Source organism: Neolamprologus multifasciatus, chromosome 7, assembly GCF_963576455.1.
Source record: "Neolamprologus multifasciatus chromosome 7, fNeoMul1.2, whole genome shotgun sequence".
NCBI lineage: Eukaryota > Metazoa > Chordata > Actinopteri > Cichliformes > Cichlidae > Neolamprologus > Neolamprologus multifasciatus.
The window spans coordinates 2,581,909-2,599,978 of record NC_140445.1 but is presented as its reverse complement, the minus strand read 5'-3'; the positions used below and the strand labels follow the sequence as shown (position 1 = coordinate 2,599,978).

At 40.0% G+C, this 18,070-nt stretch overlaps 3 protein-coding genes across 3 annotated transcripts; 1 reads left to right on the top strand and 2 right to left on the bottom strand.

Annotated features, from left to right (window-relative positions):
• The first annotated feature begins 337 nt into the window (after nt 1–337).
• tat (tyrosine aminotransferase) lies at nt 338–11,603 on the top strand. The gene is made up of 12 exons (XM_085165446.1): nt 338–579; nt 2,096–2,400; nt 2,483–2,587; nt 2,718–2,785; nt 2,961–3,119; nt 3,547–3,685; nt 3,774–3,826; nt 7,983–8,135; nt 8,287–8,415; nt 8,623–8,706; nt 10,728–10,826; nt 10,917–11,603. Exons 1-12 carry the CDS (start codon nt 575–577, stop codon nt 11,055–11,057), a joined length of 1,440 nt encoding a protein of 479 aa, XP_085021572.1. The 5' UTR covers nt 338–574; the 3' UTR covers nt 11,058–11,603.
• A 2,475-nt stretch (nt 11,604–14,078) lies between these two features.
• Nucleotides 14,079–14,508, bottom strand: LOC146513447 (phosphatidylinositol N-acetylglucosaminyltransferase subunit Y-like). The gene is made up of 2 exons (XM_085165456.1): nt 14,296–14,508; nt 14,079–14,260 (listed from the first exon to the last, which is right to left on the bottom strand). The coding sequence occupies exon 1, from the start codon at nt 14,506–14,508 to the stop codon at nt 14,296–14,298; it is 213 nt and encodes a 70-aa protein (XP_085021582.1). The 3' UTR covers nt 14,079–14,260.
• Nucleotides 14,509–14,690: 182 nt separating this feature from the next.
• pyurf (PIGY upstream open reading frame) lies at nt 14,691–16,042 on the bottom strand. Its single transcript, XM_085165455.1, has 2 exons — nt 15,755–16,042; nt 14,691–14,826 (listed from the first exon to the last, which is right to left on the bottom strand). The coding sequence occupies exons 1-2, from the start codon at nt 15,955–15,957 to the stop codon at nt 14,691–14,693; spliced, it is 339 nt and encodes a 112-aa protein (XP_085021581.1). The 5' UTR covers nt 15,958–16,042.
• Nucleotides 16,043–18,070: the final 2,028 nt, after the last annotated feature.

Sequence of the window (18,070 nt, the reverse complement as noted above, 5' to 3'; positions counted from 1 at the left end):
CAAACACATTCGAGGAATTTGGTTCCGGTAGATGGTGACTCACAGCAGTGTAAATCACAACAATATGTAAAGGACACAACACACACACACACACACACACACACACAAGTGTATTTAGGTCATTAAAAATTAAAAGCATTAACATGTTAGTAATGTTTTGGCATGAGATGAAGATGACTCTCACTTCCTGCAGACCTTCACATGTCCCCGGCTCTGGGACTCATATTTGCAGTTCACGATCAATAGATTTCTGCCCTGCTGTCAGACCCTTGCTTTGGCCCCAGCTGATTCTGGCGTGACGCACTGAGCGTGAGGCCAACTCCTCTCTTTCACTGCTCCTACACATGCTGATTGATGCTGGTAAGGTTTTGTGGTGGTATGGTTCTGGTTAGTGATGCAGGAGGGGTGTGATGGTACAACCCTCAACCTCCACCAATAGAATTTTGGGCAGGGCTCAACGCCCATTTTCAGGGATCTCCTATAAAGCCGGGTTTGTACATCCTGGTTTCTGTTCTTTAATTTAACTGAGAGCGATTAAACTGCGCTGCTGCTTTTTGGAGACTTTGAATAAATCATGAGGTAAGTAAACAACATTATTATTATTATTATTATTATTATTATTTTTAATTATGTAATTTCATTAATTGGCAGATTTAAAATCACGTGGCATCCTGATAAATTACAAGTTTTATCTTATTTTAAGATTTATATTACACATTACAGCACTCTTATTACAACTGGATAACTTTATGCTTTAAACCACTTAATACTAAAACGCAGTTTCTTTGTAGACCGATGAATCTATGAATGAAATATTAACCTGTGAATGCGGTCACTTTCATTTATTACAATCTTGAACAGAAAAGCTTTGAAAGTGTAATCACGTTGATGAGGAAAATATATAAATTGTTTCTTGTTTTTTCTTTTTTTACGCACAAAACCTCAATTTTTCAAGTCTTTTTTTTTGTACCTCATAGATGTTTGTTCACAATGTAGGCGAGACCATTAACAACTATATAGTGTGTGTGTATATATATATATATATATATATATATATATATATATTAGTTAAAAAAAAACAAAAAACCCCATAGATAATACGAAGGTTGTTGGAAGATTTTTAGTATTTTATTTTAGTATTTTCCAAACACAAAGTTCACACAGCTGGAAGTAAGCAGGAGTAATCAGGCTCAATAAACACCAAGAACCCCCCCGCTTTTTTTTTTTTGTCTGTCTGGAGCCGTTTGTTCATATACCGGAGATGACGGAGCCAAATTAAAGAAATGAAAACAGAATTGAACAATTAAATAAACTGAGTGTATTTAAATAGTTATAGAAAGGAATTAAATGCATCAACATCAAAAGGTGAACCCAAAGGATTAATTCATTTATCGTATTTCATTGGACTCAACTTATGCCACTGTTCACACTAAAAACACAAAAGTTAAATTAAGTAAAGCAATTAGATGCATAAAAAATACAAATAAAGATTCTAATTAATCTAATTAATGTAAAATGTTCATATTCATTTGAATTATTTTTGTGTTGATTTAATTGTTTTTAAAATCAATTTTTAATTTGACATACTTTATGTATTAATTGGTAAATGTATGCATGTATGTATTTATATATTATTAGTTGTTGGTGACTGCTCTCTTTAGTAAATAACTAAACAAATAAATAAATAGAAATAAATAAACATCCTATAATGCAGAGGAATCACTGATGATAAAATCAGTCATAATAAAATAAACAAAGGAACTAATGAATTTATAGAATTAGGATTTTTCTGCGTTGGTATTTATATGCATTTGTATCAATTTACAGAAACTGGGGAAAAAATAAATTAAATAAAAAAATAAGTTTACATTAAATAAATATATTAATAAATATGTCTGTAATACAGTTACATATATATATGAAAAAAATAAATAGATATAAATATGATAAATATCAATACATATTTTATATATTTAATATATAAATATTGTATATACCTCTGTAATCTAGGAGAGTATAGATACAAAGTATGGCACATTACAAGACTAAGTCTGATTAAATGAATCATTTGTTAATCCCGTGCTGGACTCTTTAGTTCCAGGATGGAGACCAAGTCTTACAAAGTTCAGACGAACGGGAAGGGAGTTTGTGGCAAAACTACGGTAAATGGAAAAACCCTAAACGAAAATGGAGTGAACAGAAATGGGGTGAACGGGAAGGGCGTCCACCATGTCAACATCAAAGGCGCCTTATACCCGATCAAATCTAAGAGCCGGAGGCAGAGGTGGGAGGTGAAGCCTTCGGAGATGGCGAACAACACGCTCAACCCCATCAGGGCCATCGTGGATGGGATGAAACTCACCCCGAACCCGGACAAACCCATGATCGCACTTTCGATCGGTGAGGAGATTCTTTGTAAAATTCACTTTAGATTTGGGGGTTAATCTTGTTTTTTTCTAACTGCTTCACCTTTGCTCCTCAGGGGATCCCACCGTGTTTGGAAACCTGCCCACAGATGGCGCAGTGCTTCAGGCCATGAAGGATGCCATAGACTCCCAAAAATACAACGGCTATGCTCCCTCTGTCGGTGAGCCATCCCTAAAGTGAAATGATGTGAAAAGATAGATGCAAAGATAAATATGTTTTTCTAAGAGCCAGCAAAGCGCAGAAGAAACTGTTGAACACATACAATCATGAATCTCTGCGTCCACTCACAGGTTACCTGCAGAGTCGGCAGGCGGTGGCAAACGTCTACAGCTGCCCTGAGGCTCCACTGCAGGCAGAGGTGCTCACTCCTCACACACACCTGCCCCTAAATCTGAAATGTGAACTACACCTTTACTAAAAACTCAGCAGCAAATGGCTTCGGCGTCAATCTGCTCGTTACAGTGGATTGTTTTGAGTTCCTGTGTGAAATTAACAGATTCTCTGAACTAAAGAAGACCCCGTCTCTCTTCCAGGATGTGATTCTGACCAGCGGCTGCAGTCAGGCCATCGACCTGGCTATCAGTGTGTTGTGCAACCCAGGAGACAATATCCTGGTACCGTGCCCAGGCTTCTCCTTATATAAAACTCTGGCTGTTTCCATGGGCATCGAGGTCAAACTCTACAATCTGCTTGTAAGTGTGGGCACAGTTTCTCTGTTTTTAATGCTGGACTAAACACCAAACACTTTTTGGGCTGGAACAGTTACGATTATTACATTTTAGTCTTTTCAAGTACATCAATCATGGGTAAACTCAAATCTGCCACACACACCAAACTCGTTAAAATGAAGTCAGTCAGCTTATTTGTTAATTTCTCCCAGATTTCACATATTTTAATGACCACATCACAAAGGAACAACAGAGCAGGACACATGTGAATGAGGCTGGTGACGGTGAAGGCTGTGGAACACACAGCATTTCTGTTTTCTGGATTCATTTATATCAAAGAATCCGATTTTATGAGCATGTAATTTGTAAAGTTACTAAAGTAAAAGTGGCATGAAAATAATATACAAGTAAAGTAATGGTGCATAAATATGTATTATGATTTTTTTCACAGCCGGAGAAGTCGTGGGAGGTTGACCTGCAGCACATGGAGAGCCTGATTGATGAGAGGACTTCCTGTCTAATCATCACCAACCCATCCAACCCGTGTGGATCTGTTTTCAACAAGAAGCACCTGCAGGAGATCCTCAAAGGTTGGCTGCACTCAGAGTGGGGACGAATTCCAGTTTTATAAACAAACAAACAAACACAACATCTCTCAAACGTTCTTCCTTTGTCCAGTGGCCTCCAGACACTGTGTCCCCATCCTGGCCGATGAGATCTACAGTGATATGGTGAGTGTAGCAGCTGTCGACACAAGCTGCATCTCAGCACAGGTGGGCTTGGCTCGTGCAACACCAGCGAGGCACTTTCTTTTTGTTTTAAACCACAATGACAGTAGATGTTCTGTTCCAATTGGTGGCATTTGCCCTGGCTCTGCATGCGCTGATGTACATGCACAACCTCACATCAGCACATGGGGGGGATTAGTGCCTCTGTGCAGGCCGGTGGCAGGGAGGTCAGCAAGGACAAGCAGTGGATAGATAAAGATTTAAAGTGAGACCGCAGCCATGTTAAAACATACAGTCCAGTACTAAATATAAAAGGTACGTCCTTCTTGGTCATACTCTTCACGTGTTTCTATTTTATCATTTTGTCATGTTGGTTGTCAAAACTGTAAAAGCCACAAAGCGTCACACAAATGTTTTTGGACATTTAAAGCAAAAAAGGAGCAAAAACACATGATTTGAACATTTGAACAAGTATCAAGTGTACACTCACAAAATAGTACTAGCATTGTATAACCAGCACTGTTGCCATTATCTAATATGTGTATGGTTTGTTCACCTGTGTGGAAAATTACATTTCATTCAGCTTCATTTGGATCGCACCAATTTACAGCAGTTTTCTCAGGGCAGCTTAAATAGTGAGGCAAAGACCCGAGCAATCAGATGATCCTCTCTGAACATCTCTTGGTGATGGTGGGGAGAAAGACCTGCCTTTGAACAGGAACAGACTTCCAGTAGAACTACTGCAGCAAAACTGTGGTCTGTTTTTCTAGGCCCAGTGACCGATGACTTACAGGTTTTCTTTAAAGATTTCAGGTTTGATTAAATGGAATAAAGCTAGAACAGATTTTTGTCTAATAAACAGAATTAAATTTTATTAATTTATTTTATTATTATTATTATTATTTTGTTTTGTTTTGTTTTGTTTTTTATTTTATTATTATTATTATTATTATTATTATTATTGTTTTATTTTATTTTATTTTATTTTATTTTATTTTATTTTGTTTTGTTTTGTTTGTTTTATTTTATTTTGTTTTGTTTTATTTATTTTTATTTTTATTTTTATTTTTTTATTATTATTATTATTATTATTGTTGTTGTTTTGTTTTATTTTATTTTATTTTATTTTGTTTTATTTTATTTTGTTTTGTTTTATTTTATTTTATTTTATTTTATTTTTTATTATTATTATTATTATTATTATTATTATTATTATTATTGTTTTATTTTATTTTGTTTTATTTTGTTTTATTTTGTTTTATTTTGTTTTATTTTATTTTATTTTATTTTATTTTATTTTTTATTTTTTAAATTTATTAATTTTATTTAATTTTAAACAGAATTTACATTTTTATTTCTCATCAGCTTTGCATTATCAGAAACTGTGAAATATTCCCGTTTCTGAAGATTCTTTCAGATATTTTTTTCAAAAACTTTTCCAACATATTAAAACAAATCAATGTCTACTCTACATCGAAGGATAATAGGGTCTTAAATATTGTTATATTCAGAACTAAATATGTTATATAAACCTTCCAGTTACAAATCCTTCTCTGCTCATTATCATCAGTATTGCATTTGCTCATAATAAGAATAATAATGTAGTGTAATGTTTATGAGGACAAGCTTATTGTCCTCACATTTGCTAAAATATTTTCTCGCACTTGAAAGTAATAAAATTAGATCTACGCTCATAAAATGTGAAAAGTTCTTATTCTGCAACTCTTCTTGAAACCGTCAGTGATGCAACACATTTTAACATGCATATCTTATAACATCAGCATACGTGGTACAAAGATTCTGCATCTATGTCAGTCTGGGAGTTTAGTTGAAGGTCGTGCAAATATGTCCACAGATAAGCAGACACACTCTCTGGCAGCCATCAGATTGTTTATCAGCTCGCAACAAATGGAGATGAGGCAACAGTGCAGTAATATTCCACTGAGAATTCAAATTGATCAGTCAAAACACCTTTATTTCCTTTTTATAGGCTATAAGCGCATCATATGCATTTATAATAACTATATTTTAAAAATTAGATGTACATGTAGAGTGTTCTACCTCTGTCATAAAAGGTTCCCGAAATATTTGAATTTACACTCGTTTTTTTCTTTCTTTGTTGCCCCACCTTCATTCTCCAGGCATGTCTCTGCTAAATGTCACCAAACAGCTTAAAAAAGAAGAGGGAGGAGTTACTTTCTCTTAAAACTCACGTGACAGTAGACAGTAACTATGATGCTTTAGCATCTTTTAGTTCGTGGGGGTTGTTTTGAGGAGTTTCCGATCTTCTGAACTTTGTCTCAGCTGAAGTTGACAGTTTGGGTCTTGTTCGGATTTATTCCCAAAAGACTTCCCTCCAGTCTTTTGTTACATCTGAGCTGTTTTGACTTTTGCACTTTACAATGAGTTGGTCTGTCTAATGAGTGCAAAATAAACAATCGATCGATCAGTTATTTAAGAGGCATTTAGTATATGCATGCTGCACTCTGCATCGTCTGTGATATTTCCTTTACCGTCTTCACACATTTTCATCTGGAGTTGAGATGAAGATGTGTGCTTCTGTGGAAAAACACTGGGAGGCCTTGTGTCGCAGTGAACTTGCTGACTCGCCTGCTTGATGATATTAAAGCTGAACAAAACAAAACTTTTGAAAGCGTTTTTTGTGGGAGCTGTTGTGAGTGCAATAGTTTAAAGTCGGGGTTACTGGGTTCTTCCACAAACCACCTCGCCACCATTGGACCGTTCCATAATGAGCATGTGCAGACCAGAATGACTTTGCACTTTTTGGGCTGCATGTGTTTGCAGTTACTGCAGCTGTCTGGTTTTGTTACAGAAGAACCTGGGGAGGAATGGGGGCCGTGTGGTGGGTGGAAACGTGGCCTCAGGCTGCACTGGTGAGGCCTGTCTTTCAGTGAGCGGGGGATAACGGCGACTGTGAGCTCCAACACCGAGGACGTTTCAGGCAGTGGGTCAGTGCCCCTGCCCCTCACCTCTGTAAACCCTGCGGTGATAAATTGTGGTTTTATGGGGCACGTCTGCACAGTCAACATGCTCTCTGTGGAGATGTTTGACCTGCCTATGACCTGCCTATGCACACAGTTGCACATGCATTTACTCCATTGTCTCCATCAAGCTTTGTATTGCATCTATGTTGATCAATGCTTTGCATTTGTCCTCCTCTTGATCTGAGAGGCATTTAAGACATTTGTGCCAGAAAACGAGTTATGCAATCACGTTAGTGCTGCTGTTATGTCATTTACTTCAGTCTGGCCAATAGGATGCGGGGTAGTGTCTTTTCTCCACGTCACACAGCTTTAATAAGAACCAGCTTTCTGTGGGTGAAACGTTCCTCTTTGTGGTTACCTCAACATCGGCCTCTTTAACTCTCTTCCTTTTGTTTCTCTCTTCTCTGGTATTTTTGTGAGACTTTCAGGAAGAATATTACATTCAATTCAATTCAATTCAATTTTATTTATATAGCGCCAAATCACAACAAAAGTCGCCTCAAGGCGCTTCATAGATACAGAGAAAAACCCAACAATCATATGACCCCCTATGAGCAGCACTTTGGCGACAGTGGGAAGGAAAAACTCCCTTTTAACAGGAAGAAACCTCCGGCAGAACCAGGCTCAGGGAGGGGCGGGGCCATCTGCTGTGATTGGCTGGGGTGAGAGAAGGAAGACAGGATAAAGACATGCTGTGGAAGAGAGACAGAGGTTAATAACAGATACGATTCAACACAGAGAGGTCTGTTAATACATAGTGAGTGAGAAAGGTGACTGGAAAGGAAAAACTCAATGCATCATGGGAATCCCCCGGCAGCCTACGTCTATTGCTGTGCATCTGCAACTTGCTTTGCAACCCACCTCCAGCCCTGGGTCTTCCCGTCCTTCCTCTGATCTGCCTGAGAAAGTTTGGTCTCTCTTTAATAACCGAGCCTTCGTGTTAATAACATAATTTCAAAATTACCAAGAATTCCTATGATTTTTTTTCACTTATCTCCAAGCCCTCTCGTTTTTCACTGTGGTGTCAGTCTGTGGGAAACCCAAACTGATCCAAACAACAACAGCATGCCTCAATGAAACATCTGTAAACGTATGAAAGTCAAAGGAAGTCAAATATCTGCATATAAAGTTTTTATTCTTGTTTTTGCCCTCAGGTTTTCCCAGGATGCAGTTCTCCTTCAATGGCATCCCTCAGCAGTGATGTTCCCATCCTGTCCTGTGGCGGTTTGGGTAAACGCTGGCTGGTGCCTGGCTGGAGGATGGGATGGATCCTCATCCATGACAGGAATGATATATTTGGAACTGAGGTACTTTTTATTTATTTTTTTACAGTTAACTCACGATTTGACCTGATGGGGGAAGCGTTGACTGATTGTTTCAATACTCAAACCCAAACACACAATGATATACAATAATTTGCACGTTACATTTACCCGACTGCCACGTTTCTTCGTTCAGATTCGACAGGGTCTGGTAAAACTCAGCCAGCGTATTCTGGGAGCCTGCAGCATCGTTCAGGGGGCGCTGGAGCAAATCCTCAACAACACTCCTCAAAGCTTCTACAACAGCACCATCCTCTTCCTTAAGGTAATGGAGAGAAGTTGTTTTAATATATTCCACCTTTATAATTTACTGGAATTTGAGTAGCAGTAGCTGACCCTGGTTCCTTTTTTGTTCCTTCAGTCCAGATTCTTGTCGTTATGTCTTAATTCTGTCTCAAAATCACATAGTAATGCACATTAATATGCATCACATGACACTGTGTGAATGGTTGATCTTTTTTTGCTTCCTCAGTCTAACTCAGAGATTTGCTTCAGCAAGCTGTCCTCCGTCCCCGGCCTGAACCCTGTGATGCCTTCAGGAGCCATGTACATCATGGTGAGTGTTGAACATGAGGTTTGCATTCAAATTTCTGAGCCATGATCAGTGCCCAGCAGTATTGGGGAGTAACGGAATACATGTACCGCCGTTACGTATTTAAAATACAAAATATGAGTAACTGTATTCCGTTACAGTTATCGTTTAAAAAGGTGGTATTTAGAATACAGTTACTTTGTTGAAATAAATGGATTACACGGCGGTACTTCCCTGTTTCATATTGTGGCGGGTCAGGACCCGCCACAATATGGGCGGGTCCTGACCCGCCCATATTGGGTTTTGTTTGACAGCTACGTTCTGTTGTTCCAGGCGGCAGCGTTACGGTTGCCATGGTTACAGGGTGACGCTCTCTCTCTGCGCGTTTCCTGGGTGAGAGAGGCCTTTGTTGTTGTTGTGCTAAGCTAACAGGCAGAATGCTACAGGTATAGCTCTAAAGAATGTAGCATCATGGGCAGTGTAGTCCGTGCTGCAGGGAGAATGGACTGCCATACACGTTATGTGTCTGTGAGCGAGGGAGGGAGAAAAAGGAAAAGTACGAGCTGTCATCGAGCAGAAACGGGAGCTGGAAGCATGTAAATATAATAATAACCACTGCAGCCAAGAAGAGAGCCTGACGAGCCCAGTTGTAAGTAAGCTATTAAGACTCGACTGTACACCGTGTTCGTGTTTTCCTCTGAAACAATAAGTTCTGTTGGAGCAGCCGTTCAACGCCTCTCTCTGTCTCTGCTAGCAAAGTTGACCCAGACAACAAAGTAAAGCTAGTTTTCGGCTACGAGCCGACACAGAACCCACCGTATTAGCCAGAGGTCCCTTTACTACGGTTCGGAGCCGCGGACCTTCAGTAACAGTAATAAATCACAGCAATAGTACATTCATGTAGTTGTAAACAGCATGATAATATATTAAGTAATCCAAAGTATTCCGTTACGTTACTCTCATTGAGTAACGTAACGGAATACGTTACAGAATACATTTTGGGGCATGTAATCTGTAATCTGTAATGGAATACATTTTAAAAGTAACCTTCCCAACACTGGTGCCCAGGTTATCACATTTTATGGGAAATTTCCACAGTGTCAGGATTTTGCAAATGACTCACACTTTAACCATTTAAATGACTTTAAAAATCAGATTTGTGAGTTTAAAACAGAAACTTTACAGAAGCTTTTAGACCTTTAATTTATACTTTGAATGAGGTCTTTGAGCAGCAGTTACAGCTTTAATCTCTACAATATTTATATTTATTTGCGTTCATCATTCATCTCCCTGTACCTGCTGCACCCCACAGCACGATGATACCACCGCCGTGCTTCTCTGCGGGGCTAGTGTCAGCAGGTAATGAGTGTTATGGGGTTTATAGTGAGTTTAGGCGTGTCCATGTGCAGATATGAGATGTAGATACATGGACAAAGTGGTACTATGGCAACAAATAGTTACATTTTGGCCTTTTGGACAGGTTGTCATAGTTTATATTTCTCTTTGCCCATAACACAAAAGTCTGATTGATGGGGTGCTGGTGAGATGGTGGTGCTACCAGCAGGTTCTCCAGGACTTCTGAAGCTCTATCAGAGCGACTGTTTGGGCTCCTGGTCACCTTTGTGATCTAGGACCTACCTGCCTGGCTACTCTGTTTGGCCAGACTGACAGATGTAGGAAGAATCCTCACGGTTTTAAATTTCTCCCAAAGTTTGGCCGCTAAGCACCCGGGGACACTGTTGGCAGATGTCTGCTTCACCATAGTTTTATCAAAGAGATCTACTGAGAGTTTTGGTGACGTGAAATAAAAAATATGGGATTTGATATTCTCAAGTCTCTCCAGTCAGAAGATTAAGGATGATTCAGGCAAATTGAATACAGCTGAGAACACTTCGGAAGTACAAAAAGGGTCTGAATACCTTTGAAAATGAAAGATTTCATTGACTGGTGGGAAACTTCAAAGTGTGCACACAGTAAAGAAGTCTGAATGATGTCAGCATTCAGAGTTCAGAGGTTAGACCAACCATGGTGTTTACATTTTCCAGGTTGGGATCGACATGGATCACTTCCCAGATTTTAAGAACGATGTGGACTTCACCGAACGGCTGGTGACTGAGCAGTCTGTCTTCTGTCTGCCTGCTTCGGTAAGACGCCATCACCTTCCCTCTCACTGCTGATTCGTCGGTCCTCACGCCGACATATTACTAAACTCCATCCTTCCTGACGCTTCACAGGCGTTTGAGTATCCCAACTTCTTCCGCATTGTGGTGACAGTCCCGGAGGAGATGATGCTGGAGGCTTGTGCTCGGATCAGGGAGTTTTGCCAGAGCCACTATCGCCCCCCCAGCCGTGACAGCAATGACCTGGACCAGTAATGCACGGGCGCTGTACCAGTCTCACAGCTGTCCCACCACAACAGTACCCTGAAATCTTTTTTTCAGAACCTGCCATGGCAACAAAAAGCATGCAACAGCATATCTAATGGTGTAATTTTTTATGTAGACTCTTAAGAAATGAACAAATGTGATATTTATATTTTATACTGACAGCTTGTATTAACCTGTACTTGTATATTTGTATAAATTGTAGTTCACTTACACACCTCTTTGATATAATCTGCAGCTAGCTTCTTTGTTAGGTTATGCTTGCTCTGAGCTACAAGTAGAGGAAGTGAATGAGTTTGTTTGTTTTTATAAGCTTGTATACTGATAATCACCTCTATCTATCTATCTATCTATCTATCTATCTATCTACGTAGATAGACGAAGTATAAATATTGTGCATTATTTTCAGACACAGCATTTTGTTTTGTGCCATTGTTAACAGTTAATATAATAAACTGTACTGACATAACAGGTAAAGGATAAATATTCAATGTTAAAGAAAAATCGCAGAATAAAATATAAACGGAAACAAAATAATCTTCCTCTGATGATTTGAATCAAAAATTTCACATTTGGATTCATTGCTCTATCAGACAGTCCAGTTCCTGCGTAACTTTCACAGCCTTTTCTTCCCGTTTCTTTAAGAATGGCTTCTCGACAGCCACTCTTCCACTGAGAACGTTTGTGATGAGGCTTCAGTGAACAGTAGATGGATCAGCTGAAGATCCAAATGCAGGACGTTTTGCTCATGACTTTCAGATACTGTTTATCTGCAGACAGTATTTTTAGACCCACCAGTCCTCAGTTCAAAGTCCGCTATCTTTGGCATTCTGCAGAGATTCAACCAAAGAAACTGGAACAAATGATATTTTATCTACAGGCAGTTAGTAACAAAGTGTAAACATTTGTTTCAAATTGGTTCTTTGCTAAGTTGTATCTACACAACCCTGTTTCATCCCTCGGGTTCGGAGTATTTTTATGCAAAATTGACTCATAGATCAGTGTAAATGATTTAACAAAGAAAAACTTTAAAAGAGATTCAGAAAGAGAACTGCTGCTCAACAACAAAGTCTGTCTGATTCCTACGAAGCAACATATAAAGAAACGAGGGGTGACTCAAGACTTTTGCACAACTGCAAAGCCAAATAGAGTTGATCAGCATCAGTCACTACATGACAGAAACACGGTTCATGTTGTTTATCCATAACTGATGAGGCTTATTGAACAAAAACATGTTAAAATGAGGTTTTAATCGTTTTACTGATCTTCGTTTCTTATCAATTCTTATAAATATTTTAGAGAACTTGTGTTTACAACACAGTTGAACAAATATTAGGACTCATAACGTGAGTTTTGTCTCTGGATTAAAATATTTTTAAAAATATTTGATGCAAAACAAATTTTTACAACAAACAACACATTTCTATATTTAGGGAATAAAAAAAAAGGATTGACTAGCACTGCTCCAGTAAAATATTAAACTTACATTCATGCAGTTATGAAGCTTAACTTTAGTCCTGGCTTAACTGATTTTCTCAGAAACAAAACAAATAAGTTTACCTGTGCAGGTATTTTATCTCATGTTTGAGCTAGCTGGGACTTAAAGACTGCCTTTAATCTCCTTATGAACACCGAATGTCCTTCATCACTGAAGCTGATCTCTTACATGCTGCTCCATCTGCCTGCACAGTGATGGAGCCGTGACACGGCTGGTAATAACTTTTGGCTGGTCTGTGGAGCCTCCTACTGGGCGATGGGAAGGTTTGTTTTCTTGCCACACTGTGCAGGATAACCAAAAGCACTGTGGATCCTCCACAGATTCATTAATGAATGAGGTCAGGGCAGGCGTTGCATGCCGTGCTGGCCACTGTGCTGCTGGTGCAACTGCAGGATGCTATATCCATATTTCACCTGGGAAACTAATAAGTCATAAAAGCAATGTCTATCCTCAAGGGTAACTTTAAAGGCACCAAACGTAGCATTGACAGCTCCTCATGCAGCCACGTGGATCTCACGTTCGTGCAGTTTGCATGATTCATCCAGTTTATGGATCGATGTGCACATACGTGCTCAGTAAAATGTCAAACTACACAGAGCCTGGCCACATAAAGCCTGAGGTCTTTCTAGATATACGTATATTGTGTAAAGTAGAGCCAGTGGAAGTTTGCTCATGACTGATGATACAAGTGCTCTGTGTGCTGTTGTCTGCAAAACTGACAAATCAAACAAGCAGCGACTCTTTTCAACTTTCTCCAACTTAAAATGACCGTCAGCAGCTCAATGCTGGGCGTCTCTGCTCATACCAAAAGAGCAGACACGCTAATTCAATAAAATAACCAACCTGCCTCTTTCTGTTTCACAGAAGGATGAGCAGCTGTGAGGAAAGAAAAACAGCATGACTGTGAGAACACTTTAAAATCAAAGTTTGAAACTCAAAAGCAGGAATCTTCAGCTTTCTACACTCCGACCTGTCTCCATCGTAACTCTTGATTCAGATAAAAGTCCTTAGACTTTCTGCAACACCAGTTCAGTTTTCATGGCTTCAGGTGAAGAGCAGCGTGTGTCAAATTTGCATTGCTCCTGAACCTCGAGCTCAACCCGAGTCTTTGAGCAGAAAGTCAGCAGCTCCACTGCTGCCAGATCACGTTCCCCTCTATGACGCACGCTGAAGGCTCCTGCTGAACGTTCCCAACATTCATCACAAGAGGAATCACGCTTTCATGAGTTCAACATGAACTGTGGTAGAAACACACATCTGAGGACGGTGTTGTGCAGCGCGACTTAAAAGTTTTGGGTGTTCTGTCATGTTTGAGCTGTCAGGCAGGTTTGTCTGAGTTCTACTTTTAAATATCAGGTTGTGAATTTTCTGAATGCAATAAAACTGAGACACTGCAGATCACAGCACAGTCGATTCTGCACAAATGTAGTCTGTTATATACTCAAATGCATTCGTTTAAAACGAGTAGATGTTCCCGTTTTGTGAAGTCAGGACTCAAGTATGGAAACAGTGGATTTGCATAAAGATTTTTATTATTTGCTCAGAAAATATACAGCCTACTACTTTATGTGCAAATGATATCCAGGGGTTTAACAGCTGTAATGACTAACATACTGTGTCTCATACTCTAAATGTCAGGAGGACAAAGGGCTTAAAAAAATGAAAGCCACTTCAGATGTTTTACAACTGTGTGAGGCTGGTTTCTCAACACATCTGTGTTGAGTTGCCAGCCTAGTTGTGCCTGAAAAGCTTGATCCCCATCCAGCTCCAGAGGTGGAAGAAGACGTAGACGGGGATGGTGACGGGCAGCAGCAGGCTGTAGAAGCACAGACTGCTGCTGCTGGTGCAGCCCTGAGGGAAGTTCTCATCCACCGCCGCAGAGTAGAACAAACCAAAGAGGGACACTATGGGGACCAGTCCCACCATCACAGACAGGGACAACATGTTTGCAGATGGGCTCGGAGGTAACGCGCTGCCGGATGATGATGCGTTACGTGCGCTTTGGCTAGAATGCCAAAATACAACTGAAATAATCCAACACCTCAATTCTATTTAGTCAAACAGTTTTTTAAAGCCAGCGTCCAGTTTGTTTTTGCTCAGGTCAACTCAAAGTGAAGGCTTTTGTATTACTGTGCAGGTGTGTCTGAAGCATCTTTCCGAATGAGTCTGGCCTCCTGAGGGATCATGTTGGGAATGCCGTCGATGACGGGATAGGCAATGCCGAGCTCTTCGTTGATCAGCTCGTTGGTCTTAGGCTCGTATCTGTGGAGGAATAACGTATATAAGTCTTTAATAGCACTGAAGTGCTCATATTTCCTACAAACTGTGAATGCAGCAGCAGCAGCTGTAGTTTATGTGAACTTAATAAAACCATGACACACACATGCAATGCTAGTTTTATGTTATCATATTTATGTAAGCATTTGGGTGTGTGTAAATAACACCAGCACAGATGTGCTCGTGTGCAGTCCTCAGGAACTCAACAACAGGAAGCTCGATGATCATTCATTTAAAAGTTTTAGAAGATAAACCTAAATATCTAAATCTGATCTCAGAGAACTTTTCAGAAAAACAGATTCAGTGGAGGATAAGGATAGTACTTAAATAATACAATTTACTGACATGTATTACAAAGTATAAAGTTTGAGAAGTATATACACATATGGTCCTGAAGTCTGTAATGGTCTTTGTGGTATTTAAGAGCAGGTTATCATCAGTCTATGGGGTCTGAGTGTGTGAAGAGTCTGAGCTCCAGTCTGTTTGGTGGTGGTGATGGTGTTAAATGTTGAGCCGTAGTTCACAAAGAGCTTCCTGGCGTAGGTGTTGTGTTTGTCTATTATAGTGTGTGTGCTGAGAGCCACACAGATGTTCAGCTAAATCAGATTCAGGCATAATTTCCATTTGTTTTCACAGATGTAAAGTATCTGCGAAGGCAAATGACAGACCCTAATAAGCCAGCCAATCAGCAAGTACATCGCAGTGTCGCGTCTTCAAACTGGACAAGAACTGAACAAATTAAAAGGCTCAAACTGTTTTACACATTTGAAAGTGCGTGTGAGGTGGTGCCGTTTGTCCTGTTAGAGAGAAACACGGCTGAACATCAGGAACAGAAAAAAGCAGAATACAGTGAGAGTAAACCAGAGCGTGTAAATATTAGTAAGTAACCTGAGCACAGGTCTGTGTGTGTTACCTGAGCGGTTTCTTGGACAGCGGACATACGAGGACCTCCAGCAGGGCGGCGTCGAAAGGCGGCTGCGCTTCGTCCTTCACGTCCGTAAAGCTCCTCACCGGCGCGGAGACGGCAGCTACCCTCCGTAATAACGGCGTATTTCTCACATTACGCTCAACAAAGAAGGTTTCAGTCAGCAATCTGCTCAAAACATTCTTAAACATGACCACAAAGTGCCTAACCACCGCGTCCAAGTCTCCAACAGGAAGCACAAGTACGCGTGTAACCGTGAAATCAGTCCGCTTCCTGTGACTCCCTGGCACTTTCGGGTTTAAAATGTTCCGCTTTTTCACTTATTTAATTAAAATATCTACCACGGGCTTGCTCACATATGCAAACTAACATATTATATTTAACACGGTAGATACCACTGCTAGTCGTACATGTCATTTGGTGAACGTTTGTTCGCGTAGTTTCCACATTTGCCCGCATGGTGGCAGTGTTCCACTGTTAGTGTCCCAGTGTTAATTTCATTCAAACTTATTCTGTGTGTGGGCTTTGACCAGATGTGGAAATAAAATAATGACAAAACAAACAAAGAAACAATAAACATTAAATTAATACGAATAGCACTGATTTGGTCAGCTAGACTCCACATCACCACAAGGAGAGATCTCTATGCTGCCACCATACTGTGGTAAATATCCTTAGAATAATAAAAGTCACGGCCACCCTAACGGTGGCTTTAAGTGAAGGAAACTAATGTAGATACACATTTTGTGAACTTTGCAACAGTTGCTGTTTGGAGTCTGATTTCTTTTAAGCCCCGTAGATGTCCCAGGAATGATTTCCCAGCAGGTTAGAGCCATACAATATTAAACATCATGGTAGAGCTCAGTGCCAGCCAGGGCAGAATGCATTCACTCCCATCCATATGGCTGAAGATATTGCTCTGAGACTTTGTTGGCAGGGCCCCAACCAACTTGTTTTAAAACTGCTTCTAGCTGTAATATATCCCATATATATATATATATATATATATATATATATATATATATATATATATATATATATATATATATATATATGGCATTGAGGCGACTTTTGTTGTGATTTGGCACTATATAAATAAAATTGAATTGAATATATATATATATATACTTGAGAGGCATCCGTCATCTCTAACACAGACTGAGGCTGAAATGATACTGAAGAAGGTCGACACATGTTCAAGCCAAAATGCAGCACATGACTGGCTGATTGTCATTATTGGTCTTTAACAGCAAAGTAAAGCAGACATGTTGAAAATAATACAGAAGAAAATATGCTCTGATGGTCAAAATGTCCCCTTTATCAAAGAGATCACCTGCTGACAGCAGAAAAATCACTGCCTAATGAATTCTGGGGAACATCTGGACATGACCGGCATGCCACCAAACATCCTGCTCTAAATGAACATTTCTCTTGAAGTGCTGATGTGGGTTCACAGAGCTGTTTGGGAGGAGCATGAGGTTATTTATACCATGAGTGAACAGACCCAGATTTTAAAAGTTTGTGTTTTGCTCTAATAGAAAATAATCTCATTAAAAATCACATTGACATTTTCAGTGTAACACACAGGTGTCAAACTCCAGGCCTCGAGGGCCGGTGTCCTGCAGATTTTAGATGTGTCCTTGATCCATCACAGCTGATTTAAATGGCTAAATTACCTCCTCAACATGTCTTGAAGTTCTCTAGAGGCCTGGTAATGAACCAATCATTTGATTCAGGTGTGTTGACCCAGGGTGAGATCTAAAACCTGCAGGACACCGGCCCTCGAGGCCTGGAGTTCGACACCCCTGGTGTAACACATCCATCCATCTTTTGGGTGCTCAACACAGAGCAGGGGAGCTGCAGTCTGGGCAGAGATGGCCAGACCTCCCTGTGCCTCTCAGCCACCTCCTCCAGCTCCTGTAGAGGACATAATCTCTCCCAAAGACATGTTCTCTTATGTGTATCCTGGGCTTGACCCAGAATCTTGTCTTGCTTGGAAATTTTGGAAACACCTCACCTAGTCAGATACCCGAACCATCGCAACTGGATCCTTTCCATGTGGATGATCCACATTACTGCCGACACTGCACAGATCTGTCTGTCAGTCTCCTGCTCCACTGTTCCCTCACTCTATGATGTGACACAATCAGAACTCCTACTTTAAGGTATAGAAGCGTGTGCCCAACCAGTCTAGATGTGCTGGATTAGGTATTCGAACACGTCCCTCGATATGGTCTTGTTTGGGAATATGAGGGATCTGATCCTCCCTGAAGGACTGTAGTGAGAGCTTGGCTCACATCGCCT